General features: G+C 43.7%; 1 protein-coding gene across 1 annotated transcript in view; it reads left to right on the top strand.

Moving 5' to 3' along the window:
- igsf9bb (immunoglobulin superfamily, member 9Bb) overlaps nucleotides 1-18,723 on the top strand; it is a 190,366-nt gene that overhangs the window by 44,499 nt on the left and 127,144 nt on the right. The window contains exons 2-3 of the mRNA XM_036937598.1: nucleotides 7,366-7,557; nucleotides 18,508-18,654. Coding sequence (XP_036793493.1) covers nucleotides 7,366-7,557; nucleotides 18,508-18,654 — 339 coding nt within the window. The remainder of the gene's footprint in view (nucleotides 1-7,365; nucleotides 7,558-18,507; nucleotides 18,655-18,723) is intronic.

Here is an 18,723-nt window from a genome sequence, read left to right as displayed (position 1 = left end):
ATCAATACCATCAATACCACCCTAGTCAAAGAAAAGTCTATGACTAGGGTGGCTGGAATCTTTGACAATTTTTAGGGCCTTCCTCTGACACCGCCTGGTATAGAGGTCCTGGATGGCAGGAAGCTTGGCCCCAGTGATGTACTGGGCCATTCGCACTACCCTCTGTTGCCATACCAGGCAGTGATGCAACCAGGATGCTCTCGATGGTGCAGCTCTAGAACCTTTTGAGGATCTGAGGACCCATGCCAAATCTTTTTAGTTTCCTGAGGGGGTATAGGTTTTATCATGCCCTCTTCACGACTGTCATGGTGTACTTGGACCTTGTTAGTTATGTGGACACCAAGGAACCTGAAGCTCTTAACCTGCTCCTCTATAGCCCTGTTGTTGAGAATGGTGGCGTGCTCTGTCCTCTTTTTCATCTTCTTTGTCTTGATCACTTTGAGGGAGAGGTTGTTGTCCTGGCACCACACTGCCAGGTCTCTGACCTACTCCCTATAGGCTGTCTCGTTGTTGTCGGTGATCAGGCCTACCACTGTTGTGTCATCTGAAAATTGAATGATGGTGTTGGAGTCGTGCCTGGCCGTGCAGTCATGAGTGAACAGGGAGTACAGGAGGGGCTGAGCACGCAACCCTGAGGGACCCCTGTGTTGAGGATCAGCGTGGCGGATGTGTTGTTACCTAACCTTACCACCTGGGGGCGGCCCGTCAGGAAGCCCAGGATCCAGTTGCAGAGGGAGGTGTTTAGTCCCTGGGTCTTTAGGCTATTGATGAGCTTTAAGGGCACAATGGTGTTAAACGCTGAGCTGTAGTCAATGAATAGCATTCTCACATAGGTGTTCCTTTTGTCCAGGTGGGAAAGGGCTGTGTGGAGTGATCCAGAGACTGCATTATCTGTGGATCTGGGGTTTCATCATCTGTGGATCTAGAGTTTCTGGGATGATGGTGTTGATGTGAGCCATGACCAGCCTTTCAAAGCACTTCATGACTATAGATGTGAGTGCTACGGGTCGGTAGTCATTTAGGCTGATTACCTTAGTGTTCTTGGGCACAGGCACTATGGTGGTCTGCTTAAAACCTGTTGGTATTACAGACTCGGACAGGGAGAGGTTGAAAATGTCAGTGAAGACACTTGCTAGTTGGTCAGCGCATACTTGCAGTACACGTCCTGGTAATCCGCCTGGCCCTGCGGCCTTCTGAATGTTGACCTGTCTAAAGGTCTTACTCACATGGGGTGCGGAGAGCGTGATCACACAGTCTTCTGGGTACAGCTGGTGCTCTCATGCATGTTTCAGTGTTACTTGCCTCGAAGCGAGCATAGAAGTAGTTTAGCTCATCTGGTAGGCTTGTGTCACTGGGCAGCTCTTGGCTGTGCTTCCCTTTGTAGTCTGTAATGGTTGCGGGCCCTGGCACATCCGACGAACGTAAGAGCCGGTGTAGTACGACTCGATCTTAGTCCTGTATTGACACTTTGCCTATTTGATGGTTCGTCTGAGGGCATAGCGAGATTTCTTACAAGCTTCCAGGTTAGAGTCCCGCTCCTTGAAAGCGGCAGCTCTAGCCTTCAGCTCAGTGCGGATGCTGCCTGTAATCCATGGCTTCTGGTTGGGGTATGTACGTACGGTCGCTGTGGGGACGACGTCATCGATGCACTTATTGATGAAGCCAATGACAGATGTGGTGTACTCCTCAATGCCATTCAAGGATTCCCAGAACATATTCCTGTCTGTGCTATCAAAACAGTCCTGTAGTTTAGCATCTGCTTCATCTGACCACTTTTTTTTATTGATCTAGTCACTGGTGCTTCCTGCTTAAATTTTAGCTTGTAAGCAGGAATGAGGGTGAGGGAGAGCTTTGTATGCATCTCTGTGTGTGGAGTAAAGGTGGTCCAGAGTTCTTTTCCCTCTCGTTGCACATTTAACATGATGATAGAAATTTGTTAAAACTGATTTAAGTTTCCTTGCATTAAAGTCCCCGGCCACTAGGAGAGCCACCTCTGGGTGAGAGTTTTCTTGTTTGCTTATGGCGGAATACTGTGGTGGTATGTAAAGAGCTACAAAGAATATAGATTAAATGTCTCTCGGTAGGTAATGTGGTCTGCAGCTTATCATGAGAAACTCTACCTCAGGCGAGCAATAGCTCGAGACTTCCTTAGATATCGTGCACCAACTGTTGTGTACAGTAATACATAGTCCGCCGCCCCTTGTCTTACCAGATGCCGCTGTTCTATTCTACCGGTCGTTGAAAAACAAGTTTTAATGACTCCAACCTAAGTGTATGTAATCTTCCGACTTCAACTGTATGAACTAGGGCTATCCATTCTGGGGTAGTTGGCAACGGGGCAGAGCAAGTGTAGCAGGGGTGAAGCTCTGCAGAGAGACCGACAGCTAGCAAGCCGTGTACACAAGACAGACTCAACTCAAGGTTTCCTCTAAGGTACTATCAAAACGTAACTCGAATAACAATCTCTCACTTGGCCCTGTGAATGTATCTCACAGGTATCATAACTCACTGTGATGTTACAAGCAGCACATTACCATTTTCTTTAGCTATGTAGACTTGGATAGACAAATTCATAGCATGATAATATGGATATGACTACACTGCAGCAGTAATGGTGGAGGGATTAGATGCTCTCTGTGCATCCCGGCAGGGTCTCCTTTGAATTGAAAATGAGTGAGTGATTCTCGTTGGAGGGCATGTGAGCCGAAGTAGATCAAATCCTGCCCTTCCCGCTGCGCTTCATTAGTTTCTCAAGCCAACATGATATTTGGGTTTTTGATCGTGATCTTGTAAAAGCCCATTTATGCTTGATCTGAAAATGTGTTCAGAGGCTTCTTATGGAAGGTGTGACGTAATTGCGTTGCCTACGGATGCATGCAGAGGCCAAATCGAGCTCCGTACCGCATCTCCATGCACTTCACAAATGTTGTAACAATGCGGAGGGCTCCGTATAACTCCGAATTGACATGATTGTCATGGTAGGTGGAGGCAGTAGGTCCTGTATAAACAAACACACTTTCTTGACAACTTCCTTCATAATAGCTCTGCTCCACTAAGCGCAAGAAGTATGAAATCCCTGACATCTGTGGCTGCATCTTAGTAAATGCTCTACAGATTGACCAGGCAGAGCCTTCAATTTGACAGACAGATGAGCCGCCAAGGTGAAGCAATTGCAAAAAAAAAACGTTTTAAAAGCGACGCAATTGCATATTAAATTGCCCAGTGTCCTTCCCATTTGATGAACTGGACAAGCTCAACACCGCAAACGGACTGTTTCACGTCCGATTCCCTTTCATGGCGCCTCCCGCTGGATTCCTTGACCCTGCAAGTGATAATCGACAGTCAGGCACAATGAATCTAGTGTGTGTGGTTTTGCACATTTTCCCTTTTCAGCTAAAACTGCTTCGTGCTGTATTTGATATTCAAGTACTCAGCCTGTAAAAAGTAGCTCTTTATTGGCTGGCACGACTCCTCTGGCAGTTTTGGGTTCGGTAATAAAGAAGCCATATTTAATACGTTTCACTACCCTTTGGGGTATTCTAGATGAATATATTTTGACTGTGCTCCATCATCAAATTAGTTGAAAATGTTTATGTTAATACATACTTAATTTTCTTTCTTTTTGAAACATCCAAACCAAAGCATTTTCTGTAGATTGTAGAATTTACATTTCAGCTTAACTTCTCTGCAATCTACGATTTATTTCTGCTTCCTGAAATGAATCATTCTGTAGATTCAGTGAAAGCTAGCTAATGGACTTTAAAATTCGACTATGGTACCGCTCAGTGAGTTGGGAAAGTGTTGCATAACACGGTCAGGATTAAAGGGATGAGCACGGGTGTTCGCTCAATCAGCTTGTTAACCTGAAAATAACCAGACAAACATCAGTCCGAGAGCACATTCAACGCAGGAGCAACACTTAAAATGACTTACTTCTTGTAACAGGGCAATCCTGACCCTGTTACACTTGCTGCATATTTAATATATACTTCTAATCTCTCGAGGAGTGTGATTGAGGGTGCTTAAAACTTCAGGCACAGTTCAGTAACCGTTCAGAAGCAGAGCATGTGAGTTGAGCGGTTGGAAATCCCGCTCATCGCTCATGGAGTGTTCCGGTGCGCCATCCGTTCTGCAATCACAGGAAAAAAAACTCCCACTGCAAATTCTCTCCATTAATTAAAATCACAATTTAACCAACACCCATCTATTTTTGTGACTGGACCTACCAATTGGTTTTTAAGTATTGAAGCAAAACCATACGGATTTGAATGAAAAGTATTTGAATAAACATGAAAATGTGAATGTAAGAAGCAAACATAATTTCAAATAGGTTACATCTCATATTAAACAGCAAATAAACACTAAGTAGGTCAGAGTATATTATTTCAATTATTTCAAAGCTATAGCCTAAAACGAAATACATTGTGAAGCATTTGCAAATGCGACACAATAAGCTGGTAGGGACAAAGTGCTCAGCATTTAAACATTTTCATTGTATTTAAATCATTATTTTTTTTATAAATTGCGCATAGGCTGTGACTTAGAATTAAATACACATTAAACAAAACATTACTTGTTAGTGACTTTTGAATACATTTTTAGAATACTTACTGCTTACTGAGGTATAGCCTACAGCAGGGGCGTGCCCTGAGGTCGTGGAGTGAGCGCTACTGGAGCGAAATTGGAGTGGGCGAGAAGGCCGACACTCCAGCTTTTGGGAATCTCGCTCCACACTCCAGTCAAATTGGGCACACTCCGCTCACATGCTCTGTTCAGAAGTGAATGGTGTGCTGGATAAATAGTTATTGATATAATGACATAATGTACTCAAAAAATGGTTAGATGCTGATAAAGAACATTTGGGTTGGCTCATTGACTTCAAACAGAAACACCGTTGAGTGACAGCTGTCCAAATGTTGACCTTACAGCCGAGAGTGATAGAACGTTGGAGTAACAAAAACGAGTGGCTTGTCAGTTAGATTAGTATTTTTATTGGTATTCCTTGAATTTGTCTGCTAAAGTGACTGATGATGTGCATGATTTTTTGCAGCTTTAAATGGATGATTGCAGGACTGTCTCATCTGTTCTCTCCGATCGGGTGAATATTCTTGCACCATGCTCAAACATTAGAGCCCCCTCTATATGCGATCTGTGAACATCTTTGGAAGGATATGCAGTACTCTCCCCTCCTGCAGCTCAGAGATTAAAGCATTTGATCATTCCACTGTGTCATTCTTTGTAAAATCCTGGAGATTTTGCTTACTGAGGAGATGATTACCTCTCGTTTTCCTCCCTCTCTCCCTCTCTCTAATCAGTATAAACAGTGAAGTCATACCTTCCAGGGACCTGTTTTCGCTCTCTGGTGATGTCACCAGCAGCCAATCAACACATAGCGCTGGGCTAGGTAGAGGAGGCAGGGAGAGTCTCTTTCTAGGCCCTGGGTATATGTGTGGGGACACACTGCTGGGAGCAGTGCTTTCCCTCAGCCCCCATTATTATCTGCCTCTGTCGCCGCCAAGCAATGAAGAATACACACACACAGATCCATATAGCAAACCACCATCCAACATTACAGCAATGTTTTGGTAACTGTAAATATGACTGTTGTCATGTTAATAGTGTTCAATGTAAGTGCCTGATTTCTCTGTACTGTAGTACAGGGGTTTGAACATCCTCCGACTGCCCAAAATGAAGCTGTTTTGCTTTCAATGTAGAATTAGACAAATGCAACGCAATTATATGATAACCATCCTCTGTTGAGTGCAAAGTGAGGTAATTAAGCCAATTAAGCTATTATTTCATGTTGACCTCCAGCCAAGGTGACTGTTGAAGCATTTCATGAGTCTGAATAGGGGCTTAATATGCACTTGAAAAGCTTGTGCAGTTTTCCTTTGCTTCACACCCATGAAATTGAGCCTCTTGCTGTAAACGTGAGTTAAGTAATAGTCACGTATATCTTTTGAGTACATATTCCTGAGTGGCCGAGTTACAATTTTGACTTAAATCTGTTTGAAAATCTATGGCATGACTTGAAAATGGTGATCTAGCATTGATCTACAACCAATTTGACAGAGCTTTAAGAATTAAAAAATAATAATAATGTGCAAATATTGTACAATCCAGGTGTGCAAAGCTCTTAAAGACTAACACAACAAAGTGGAATAAGTCAAGTGGGATGAATACTTTCTGAAGGGACTGTATATACAATATATCTGGTGTTAGGATTGATTTGCCAAGAATTTCTCTTCTCAACAAGTGTCCTTCACTTAGTTTTCCTGGTTGCTGGCATTCTTTCACCCTACTGTTTGCATGCAGTAGTGCAGAATGTGATGTGTGAAGGTTTACAAGCATCACTGTCTCTGCTGCTCCCTGACAGAGATGGAAGAGGAAGCGAGACACTCCATATTTTTCCCAACGGTTAAAGGCCTGACTGAGTGAACCATCTTCATTTATCCACAATCTTTGTCTTCGATTTGTCCTATTCACAGAGGTTCTTGCTAGGCCCCTGACTATAGGCGTACCTACTCTAGCCAGGCAGTTCATTTCCTCCCTCCCAGTAGCGGAAATGAAGAGTTGGTGAGACATTGGTCATTAAGTTACAATAACTGATCAATGATCAAATATATCAGGGCAAAACAAAAACTAGCATACAACGGCTGGAGGGCACCATGGACGTACCACATTCCTATAGCAGTACACTGGCAGTGGGTCATCCTCATAAAGACAAACCCAATAATCCCAAACATCCCTATGGGCCACGGGGGTGAGCAGAGCACCATTTAATTAGCTGTATTGACAGGTAAAATGAAAGCACACTTCTCTTCCGGTTGTAAAGCCATGCCATGCGTGAATTAGTAGAGGATCAATGCTCTGGTAGAATGGATAGCCCTGTGGTCAACATGTGGACACAAAGCTTCATCGTAGTGAAACCAACAACATCACGTCCTTAGTCTGTGTCTGCAGAATGATGTATTGTCAATAAGGCAGTTGAGATGTGTTCCATCCAAGTCTAGGACATGTAAGGAAAGTGCAGTAAATAAACGTACAGACTCTCTGACTCGTAGTAAAGCCTCATGTCACGACAGCTAGGGATATACCACTGTATATATCATGTTTTGTTTTGTGATTATTGTACTTCATTAACATTTTTCAAGAAGGCTTTCTAATCTTACATTTCTCTGTGAAAAACAAACAACATGTTTGTGGTTGATGCTGGCACTCTAAGTCACAATGTAGATGATATGCTAATGAAAGATGACTCTCTTGCTTCTAGGTTGCTTTCGGTTGGTTATTTCACCACAATTAAGTAACGTCCCTAGCTGTTTCCTAGATACTCACAATTCACTCCCCCTCTCCGTTTCCCAGGTGCCCACGGCGTGCGAGAGGAGCCCCAGTTTGTGACGGTGCGCGCTGGAGAGAATGTCATCCTGGGATGCGATGTGGCCTACCCGCTGAATGGCCAGCCCTACGTGGTGGAGTGGTTCAAGTTTGGCGTGCCCATCCCCTTCTTCATTAACTTCCGCTTCTACCCGCCTCATGTGGGCCCGGAGTATGCCGGTAATAGGACACCTCTCCCTATTTATTAGCCCAAACCATGGATGTCAAAGTCGTTTTGGCGTTGACAAAACCAATGTAATTTTGTACACCTACAGTTGAAGTCGGAAGTTTACATACACTTAGGTTGGAGTCATTAAAACTAGATTTTCAACCACTCCACAAATGTCTTGTTAACAAACTATAGTTTTGGCAAGTTGGTTAGGACATCTACTTTGTGCATGACACACAGTAATTTTTCCAACAATTGTTTACAGACAGATTATTTCACTTATAATTCACTGTATCACAATTCCAGTGGGTCAGAAGTTTACATACACTAAGTTGACTGTGCCTTTAAACAGCTTGGAAAATCCCAGAAAATGACGTCATGGCTTTATTAGCTTATGATAGGCTAATTGACATCATTTGAGTCATTTGGAGGTGTACTTGTGGATGTATTTCAAGGCCTACCTTAAAACTCTGTGCCTCTTTGCTTGACATCATTGTAAAATCAAAAGAAATCAGCCAAGACTTCAGAAAACAAATTGTAGACCTCCATAAGTGGTTCATCATTGGGAGCAATTTCAAAAGGCCTGAAGGTACCACGTTCATCTGTACAAACAATAGTAAGCAAGTATAAACACGATGGGACCACGCAGCCGTCATACCCCTCAGGAAGGAGATGCGTTCTGTCTCCCTGAGATGAACATACTTTGGTGCGAAAAGTGCAAATCAATCCCAGAACAACAGCAAAGGACCTTGTGAAGGTGTTGGAGGACAGGTTCAAAAGTATCTATATCCACAGTAAAACCAGTCCTATATCGACATAACCTGAAAGGCCGCTCAGCAAGGAAGGAGCCACTGCTCCAAAACCGCCATAAAAAGCCAGACTATGGTTTTCAACTGCACTTGGGGACAAAGATCATACTTTTTGGAGAAATGTCCTCTGGTCTGATGAGACAAAAATAGAACTGTTTGGCCATAATGACCATTGCTATGTTTGGAGGAAAAAGGGGGAGGCTTGCAAGCCCGAAGTACACCATCCCAACCATGAAGCACGGGGGTGGCATGTTGTGGGGATGCTTTGCTGCAGGAGGGACAGGTGCACTTCACAAAATAGATGGCATCATGAGGTAGGAACATGTTGCTTCAATATATCCACATCATCTCAAGACATCATGAAGTTAAAGCTTGGTCGCAAATGGGTCTTCCAAATGACCCCAAGCATACTTCCAAAGTTGTGTCGCAAAATGCCTTTAGGACAACAAAGTCAAGGTATTGGAGTGGCCATCACAAAGCCCTGACCTCAAACCTATAAAACATCTGTGGGCAGAACTGAAAAAGTGTGTGCGAGCAAGGAGGCCAACAAACTTGACTCAGTTACACCAACTCTGTCAGGAGGAATGGGCCAAAATTCACCCATCTTATTGTGGGAAGCTTGTGGAAGGCTACCTGAAACGTTTGACCCAAGTTAAACAATTTAAAGGTAATGCTACCAAATACTAATTGAGTATATGTAAACTTCTGATCCACTGAGAATGTGATGAAAGAAATAAAAGCTGAAATAAGTAATTCTCTCTACTATTATTCTGACATTTCACATTCTTAAAATAAAGTGGCGAGCCTAACTTACCTAAGACAGGGCATTTTTACTCTGATTAAATGTCAGGAATTGTGAAAACTGAGTTTAAATGTATTTGGCTAAGGTGTATGTAAACTTCCGACTTCAACTGTATGTAGCCTCTTTACTTACAGTAGTAATTGCCTAAAATCTTTTCTCTGAATTTGTGCCCAAGGCTGGTCTAACTGGTAAACCCTCCACCTGCAGTATTCAGACACGTTTACTTTTATTTTACCATAAAGGCCTATTCTAAAAATGTATGAAATACATGTTTTTCCTTATCAATCCACACGCAATACCCCATAATAACGAAGCAAAAATTGTTTTTGGTAAATGTTTGCAGATTTATTAAAAATATAAACAGAAATACTTTTTTTACGTAAGTATTCAGAACCTTTGCTATGAGACTTGAAATTTAGCTCAGGTGCATCTTGTTTCCATTGATCAACCTTGTTTGTACTACTTGATTGGAGTCCACCTGTGATAAATTCAATTGATTGGACTTGATTTGGAAAGGCACACACCTGTCTGTATAGGGTCCCACAGTTGACAGTGCATGTCAGAGCAAAAACCCAGCCATGAGGTCAAAGGAATTGTCCGTAGAGCTCCGAGACAGGATTGTGTCGAGGCACAGATCTGGGGAAGGGCACCAAAAATATCTGCATCATTGAAGGTCCCCAAGAACACAGTGACCTTTTTTTATTTTATTTAACCTTTATTTCACTAGGCAAGTCAGTTAAAAACAAATTATTATTTACAATGACATCTTACTGGGGAACTGTGGGTTAACTGCCTTGTTCAGGACCATAACTACAGACTTTTACCTTGTCAGCTCAGGGTTTCGATCCAGCAACCTTCCGGTTACTGGCCCAAAACTCTAACCGTTTGGCTACCTGCCACCCCCATTCTTAAATGGAAGAAGTTTGGAACCACCAAGACTCTTCTTAGAGATGGCTGCCCGGCCCAACTGAGCAATTGGGGGAGAAGGGCCTTGGTCAGGGAGATGACTAAGAACCCAATGGTCACTCTGACTGAGCTCCAGAGTTCCTCTGTGGAAATGGGAGAACCTTCCACGAATCAGATCTTTATGTGGTCAGACGGAAGCCAATCACCAGTAAAAGGCACATGACAGCCTGCTTGGAGTTTTCCAAAAGGCATGTAAAGGACTCTGACCATGAGGAACAAGATTCTCTGGTCTGATGAAACCAAGATTGAACTCTTTGGCCTGAATGCCAAGCATCACGTCTGGAGGATACCTGGCACCCTCCCTACCGTGAAGCATGGTGGTAGCAGCATATTGCTGTTGGGATGTTTTTCAGCGGCAGGTACTGGGAGACTAGTCAGGATTGAGGGAAAGATGAACAGAGCAAAGTACAGAGACATCCTTGATGAAAAACTGCTCCAGAGCGCTCACGACCTCGGACTGGGTCGAAGGTTCACCTTCCAACAGGACAACGACCCTAAGCACACAGCCAAGCTGACGCAGGAGAGGCTGCGGGACAAGTCTCTGAATGTCCTTAGGTGGCCCAGCCAGAGCCCGGACTTGAACCCAGTTGAACATCTCTGGAGATAACTGAAAATTGCTGTGCAGCGATGCTCCCCATCCAACCTGACAGCGCTTGAGAGGATGGGGGGAAAACTCCACAAATACAGGTGTGCCAAGCTTGTAGCGTTATACCCAAGAAGACTCGAAGCTCTAATCGCAGCCAAAGGTGCTTCAACAAAGTGCTGAGTAAAGGGTCTGAATACTTGTGTAAATGTGATCTTTCAGGTTTTGTTTATTGCCAATTGTTTTTTTTTAAACTGCTTTTGCTTTGTCGTTATGAGGTATTGTGTGTAAATTGATGAAGGGGAAAACAATTGAATCCAGTTTAGAATAAGGCTGTAAAATGTGGAAAAGGTGAAGGGGTCTGAATACTTTCCAAATGCACTATAAATCTCGGCCCCACCGCTACTCTGCATTTCCCTCCCTTCATCCCATATCATTCATATGTCAATACACATTGACATATGAAGTTGGGAGACCAATGTTCTTTCAGATTCACAAGGTCAAGTGTGTGTAAGGAGGGAGCACGTTTGAGATTTTCACTGCAGTCCAGGTTGTCTCCCCTCCCCTAACACCCACAGTGGGAAACAAATGTTTGGTAAAAAAAATATGCCTTCAGGTGCGAGAAGTGCGATACTGCTTGTGAAACACTTAACTGACTGCCACAGGAGCTTTAACTATGCGACCAAGCACACTAACAGTAATGGTTGACATAATAAAGTTGTTTTTTGACAGGTGTAAATGGATATAATGAATGGGAATTAAATATGTTTTACATTTCTGTTGATAAAATGGATTGATGTATCATGATGGTAAAGAGAAAAGGGTGTCTTCCTTTAAAACTGGACAATAAACAACACTAGGTGACCTCTTTAACTATGAAAAAGTATCCTGCAATGATCACAGTACATCTTCACAGTGGATAAGAAAACAATCCGCTTCCCTTTGAGTTACATCCTGTGGAAATGACATCACTCCCATTCGATGCATTATACTGTTAATATGCCATATATAATTAGCGCACTATAATCCCTATTTGGTCAATAGATTAGCTGCAGTCTGCATCAGATAAACACGTTCCTGTTAAAGCGTCTTTACAATGCAGAGCCGGGCTCCCACAGCAAAAGCTTTCGGATTTGGAGTTGGAGGCAGTTGCTATGAATGTCCTCTTTATAATGTATTATAAACAGATGATTATGACCGATAATCCAGCGATTTAGCAGAATGGGGAATACTGTGGCCGAATAGCTAACTGAACAGCCAAGTAGCTAGTCACTTGTGTGTGGTGTCTGTGAATCGGGACTCTTTATAATGACAGGGAACAAGAGCAGAGGAAAGGAATACATTATCATGAGAAACAAGCGAGAAACGTGTTCCCTCAAAGGCGATTTCTATTTGTCGGAATCATGTATATAAGAAAAATATTCTGTTTTGACTCATTTAATTTATTTTTTATTAAGTCATTGAAACTCATCAATAGCCTTCAGACAATCACTGGCCTTTGGGAAAAGAACAGACAATCTCTCAGAATAGTGGTGCTGACTTGAATTAGCTGTGGACAATCAGTTGTGGGAGAATACCCACCCAGGTGTTATGCCATTGCACTTCAAACAGAAGCTGAAGTTGAAAGGCAACCTCCAGACCAAAGGTGCGTATCGGTAGAGGTGACGGGTCAAAAGTGCTTTGGACTTTTTTCCCCCTTCGAAATCTGGAACATTACAGCATCGATACGGAGCGGAGACAGAAAGGGGATGTGGTCATTTTACTGAGCATGTCAGTTTTAAAAAAACTAAACCAAACCCTAAAAATGTATCAGACGTTGCCAGGGGCAGGATATGCAATTTTTATGGTCGGTCCTGACAGTGAACGTTAATTAGAGAGCGGCTGAGGATTTCTACCTCTGGCCAAAGTCAGAGCAGTTCTGTCGGTTAGGTTACATCAGCATCTACTGTACAACAGGGTACACCACACTCTGGAGACACAGCATGGATCATATGTATTGCTCCTTATTTTATTAGGTTGAAGCTGCAAACTAAATCCCCGTTTAGAGAATCCTAATCAACAAAAGTATTATTATATGGGTAATTCATTCCCCAAGGGATTGTTTCAAGTTTTTTTTATCAAGTTTAAAGCTGTGTTTGTCACATGCACAAGTACAGTGAAATAAGGCATGCAGGCAGGGATTAGGAGAAAGTGACTGGTAGCAGGATAAATATAATAACAGTAAACAGTATGGCAGCAGCATAAGTGGTGTGTGGATGTGTGTATTGTGGTGAGTTTGTGTGTGTGCAACAGTGTAAGTGTAGGCGTGATAGTTGGATATACATGTAGACAGGGCTGAAAGTTGACTGGTAGCAGGAATATATAAATACTTATGGTAATATACTAATAAACAGGAGTAATAATGTAGCAGGATAAATGTATGCATACTAATGGTAATGGGAATCAATAATCATTTTAGCAGCAGCGTAGGTGTGAGGGGGAGCAGTAGTTGTTAGCCATTTAACAGTCTTATGGCCAGGGGATAGAAGCTTTTTAAGAGTCTGTTGGTCTGAGCCTTGATCCACCGGTACTGCCTGCCAGATGGGAGCATGGAGAACAGTCCATGTCTCGGGTGGCTGAAGTCTTTGGCAAATTTTTTTATACCTTTCTCAGACACATGCACGTCCTGGATGGCTGGCAGCTCACCCCCAGTGATGCCCTGAGCCGTCCCCATCACCCTCTGTAGGACATTCTGGTCGAGGGCTGTGCAGTTGCCATACCAGACGGTGATACAACCAGTCAGGATGCTCTCGATGGTGCAGCTGTAAAAGTTCCTAAGGATCTGAGGGGCGGTGCCAAGTTGTTTCAGCCTTCTTCACGGCTATGCTGCCGTGAGAAGAGCTGGTTAAGTCCTCAGTGATGTGGACACCGAAGAACTTGAAGCTCTTGACTCTCTCCCCTGTGTCCCTGTCAAATGTGGTTGTGATTAAAAGCATTTTACTCGATCAAAGATGCCAATCATATAGACAGTGTTTTACTGCGCCAAGGGACAAAGAATTGAAGGTGGTAGAACCATTTTCAATCTTCTAAAATAGCTTCCAGCCTTTATCTCTAGATGGTAGGTGTCTTTTTTGTTTTGAATACCTTTCAAGGGATATATGCTGCTCCTTTAAAATCTTCCCTGGTGCTGTTTTTAGACTGCTCCTCGTACCCTGGTACAAATTACATTTGACAGTCCTCACTACTGCCAATTTCTCCCTGCTGCGCTACAGTAGCTACAGAACAGGGGCCTTTTTCAATTTGTGCTACTGCGAAGCGCTAGTCGTCGCTCGCTAACTGACAGCCACCTCCCACAGTGAGGATGGAACAGCGCCAGAACAGATTGATGGTCAGTGTCAAGGCTAGGGTTCAATACCATTTCTTATTCACACAGTGGCCTGAGTTGTGCCCGTTGTAGATTGGACTGGTGCTTTTTTTGCCAGGGGGCACTGCTTCCTCTGGTTGAGAGACTGCCCTCTGCCTGTCGTGCCAACAGAGTGTGGCTTTGTTTCGGGGTCGTGTCATAGCCACCCCAAGCCAATGAAAAGGGTGTGTGTACTGGCAGCATGGCATTTCCACTTTGTCCTAGAGTGGAATATTAATCACTGGTGTTTGGCTTGTCCCATTAGGAGCTACAGAGTCTGTTTGTCACATGCCGTACTCTGGGCCTAAATGAGACTTCAATTCAAACACCATCGACCTGGGTCATGTCTGCATTTGATTGTCTTCATAAACAATGTGATACACTGCCTGCCTTTGACTGCAAATGGATTAAGATTGCTTCTGAAAGGAACTTTGTCGTTGCTGATGGTTAATGTAGCAGAAAAAACGGATCCCCCAAAATAACCTAACATATGGAATGTTCCAACCTTCATCCCCTTGCAATTCCTGAGAACTTTGCTGTCAAAGATTGCACATGGTAACCTTAGAAAAACATTGACCCTGGTCTATCAGAATATCAATGGGAACCCCAAACGGATGACTTTCCTTACACTTGCCCTAATACCAAGCCAAACCTCATAGTACTGATATCTCTCCCTAGACTCTCTGTTTCTGTAAAAACAAACACATTTTTGGATCAGGCATCTTTTGCTGAATCCAAAAGATTGTGTTACTCTTGTTTCAACCAAAAAGAGCCACAGTAACGGTTACATGTCCCCCAAACTTGTTACTATGTTTAACCTAAATTTCTGTGTAGTTTAACCTCTGTCCCCCCCCCCCCTCCCTTTATCACCCAGATAAAAATACAGCTGAATTTTAAAGCTCTCCTTCCTTTCTAATGGCCCGGCAGGCTGTGGCCCAGTTCTCCTTCTGCAGTATCGATCTCCAACACTGAACAAATATTTGCTACTTTGCTCAGAGGAGAGAGCCAACCCGCAACCACAGCCACGCTCCCTTATCTACTAGAAGAATCTCCAAGTTAGGCCAATAAAAAGAGGGTGGCCTCCGTATTGCCCCTCTTCCGTCAAAGTTCTTTAGCAGAGAGGCCTCCCAAGTGGCGCAGCGGTTTAAGGCACATCATCAGTGCTAGAGGTGTCACTACAGATCCAAGTTCGATCCTGGGTTGTCGCAGCCTGCAGTGACCGGGAGACCCATCAGGTGGCGCACAATTGACCCAGCGTCGTCCGGGTTAATGAAGGGTTTGGCCAGCCGGGATGTCCGTGTCCCATCGCACTCTAGCGACTCCTGTGGTGAGCCGGGCGCATGCACGCTGACATGGCCGCCAGTTGGATGGTGTTTCCTCCGACACATTGGTGTGGCTGGCTTCCGGGTTAAGTGAGCAGTGTGTCAAGAAGCAGTGCGGCTCGGCAGGTCGTGTTTCTGAGGATGCATGGCTCAACCTTTGACTCTCCCGAATCCGTACAGCAGTTGCAGCGATGGGACAAGACTGTAACCACCAATTGAATATCACAAAATTGGGGAGAAAAAGGGGTAAAAAGTTGAAATGTCTTTCAAAAAAGTTATTTAGCAGAACATGTTAGGAGTCATTGGAGCTAGTGTGAATCACAGATGTCCCCTTTCACGATATCACCCCGTATGACAATCACTAGGTGTGTCAGACTGCCATGCACTGACAGATGTGATGTAATGAGAGGAGAGAAGCGGGTAAGGGCTGGACTTGTCATCATTAGCTCAGAGAAGAGGGCCCACTTGAGTGGTATTCTAGACCTGAGGCTTCATGATGCGGCCCAACTTGTACACACACACAGTTAAATAAAGATAAACCGATATATACATTTAGACATACTGTAGATACAGATATAAACATGTGCATGTACAGACACTGACAATAAAGACACACACATGCTATTATGATGACAAAAACTGATGGATAGACACTGCATACTTGCAAACAGTCTAGGAAAAAAGTCGGTGGTTCTATTAATAATTATTTCCTATTCACCCTGTTTCTCACTTTACTTCACTTGATATAACCTGGTGTGTTGCATACAGGGGATATAGTCGGCCCAAATGGATGTCACTCAAACACATTGACTCTGGGGACCGCGTAGTGAGCTGTGGAGCGCTTTGATAATGTTGCTGTTGTGGGCCGTTGTGCCCTCAAAGCCCTTTGTTTTGCCCATATCGTCGGCCGCCATCTGTTATGAGCGGTCGCTAGATTGCCGAGAGCAAATCATAAATCCCCCTCCCCCTCCCTTTCCCTGCTTGACCCGTAAAGAGTGAAAGCCGCTGTGACACTCTGGGCTGCTACTCAACTCCCGTAGTCTTAAGGCTTGGACCCACAAAGGATACTGACTGCCAAGAGGTACTTGGCATCGCTGCCTAGAGTGTCGGCAGTCAACTTTTTGTTGTTCACATAGCACAGATTGCCCACCGATCAGCCTCGTTAAAATACTCCAGACCACAAGGTGGCAGTAGCTTTAAGCTATCGATTTGTTTGGCTTGTACCTGCTGTAGATAGCTAATGCTAGCTAACTAGCAAGCTGCACTAATGTTGTTTCTAGCGAACTAGAATGTGTACCAAGCCCTTGTTGATTCTAGCCAGACGGCCACAACTACACTACAGTATGTGGACACTTTCTTGTCGAACACCTTTTGCTGCTATAACAGTTTCCACTCTTCTGGGAAGGCTTTCCACTAGATGTTGGGACAATGCTGAGGGGACTTGCTTTTTCCTTGTCACTCTTGTCAGCTCCCCCAGGTTTGTCGGTACCAGGTTGGTACACAGCATGTGCATCGTTTGTTCTAGCAAGAGAAGGAATGGCCTTCTACTCAGGGCCGATGCCAGAACGAATCAGTTGGATGGGCATTTGATTTCTATAGAGGGGCACGTTTCTTACACGTTTGTGTTTTTTTTAATGGGTTTTATAGTAAGCACATGTCATTTAACTGTAAAAAAAATAATAAAAAAAACCTTTTAATGTGGCATTAACACAACCAATCATGATGTTTTCATCTGATTGTCAAACAAATATCAAGATGGAGGCTACCTTCGCATGTTCGTCCCAAAAAATCTTCCATCCAAACAAACTGTGCCCTCGCTGACTTTCCTTTCATTCGCAAGTGGCTGAAACACACCGGAGAAAACATCAGAGCGAGCTAAACAGCGCCCCTCTGCCTTACTATATGTATCACATGTATTTGATGCTGTCTGGCCAAAAATGCTTCCTCTTTTTGGACAGACAGCATCAGATACATGGGCTACATATACTGAGGCAGAGGGGCGCTGTTTAGCTCGCTCTGATGTTTTATCTGAGATTGATGTGTCTTTCTGTCAGCTGGCGTCTCGGTCAAATAAATTATCAATATTAAAATATTTTTGTTGGATGGGTAAGGAGGTACGGTAGGGCGAGCCAGGCCCCCTAAGGCTGACACAAAATGCTTGCCCTGCTCCTACTTTGCTAAGTACTAATTGGCAGTCAGATTTCTCGTGTGTCTGACCCCTTAGTGTTATGATGGATTCAGATGGGGCAGACTCTCGTGGCTCTGTGCTCTGTTTCTATGGGTCTGGTAGGGTGTTGGGGTTCGGAACCGCACCCTGCTTGCGCGACCCAAAATTAAACAAGTCCATCTAACGGCATTCCTTCCGCTTTTATAGACCAAAACGGGAACTTGTTCTCAACTAGCCTACCTGGTTAAATAAAGGTGAAAAAATATATAAATATATATATATATATATATATATATATATATATATATATATATATATATATATATACTGGGTCACTTCTTTTCATCTGGCATGCAAACCTAATTGCTATCTAGCAGGCAAACTTCACTTGGGAGAATACTAAAACCATTTAATCTCGCCAATCTTGGACCCCTGGGAGCTATGCCTTATGCTAGCTGGCTGAATAATGAGGGGCTTTTATTATTATTCTAGTTATTTCACCAAAGGCTATTTACTCACTTCACTTCTGTTCAAACTTCTCATGTAAATCGGGGTTAGTTCGTGTGCTAAAATGGCTGTTATTATTACATATCATGTCCATGTACGCTTGCTACTGTAACTACATAGGGTGCTCTCTGACTGGCATTGAACAGTTTGTGGCTACTGTCATCATATCAGAGATGCCTGTCCAGTCCATCCAGTCGTGTACTTTTTTCACAAAAATGCTTCAGTGAGTAAGAGATGCCCTACTGGCTCACAGACTGGGCTGCGCCGAGTTAATTGATTACTCATCCTTGCGCTAGGAAAATTTTTTAAAAATGTATTTTTATGCCAAGCCCAGTGGCCCGGTAAAAAAAGTATACTAGCTATGTTTCCTGGTTTGACCCCTCTTATTAATCTCTCCCTCCTTCCTTCCCGTCCTTCCCCCAGGCAGAGCCAGTCTGCACGGCAAATCTTCTCTGCGGATTGAGAAGGTGCGTTCAGACGACCAGGGCTGGTATGAGTGTAAGGTCCTGATGCTGGAGCAGCAGTACCACACCTTTCACAACGGCAGTTGGGTGCACCTCACAGTCAACGGTGAGTTAGGTGGATGTCACACACACACACACACACACACACACACACACACACTTGTATGCACACATG

The sequence above is a fragment of the Oncorhynchus mykiss genome, chromosome 12 (assembly GCF_013265735.2).
Source record: "Oncorhynchus mykiss isolate Arlee chromosome 12, USDA_OmykA_1.1, whole genome shotgun sequence".
Taxonomy (NCBI): Eukaryota; Metazoa; Chordata; class Actinopteri; order Salmoniformes; family Salmonidae; genus Oncorhynchus; species Oncorhynchus mykiss.
Note: the sequence above shows the minus strand (reverse complement) of the source record. Positions and strands in the feature narration are given on the sequence as shown.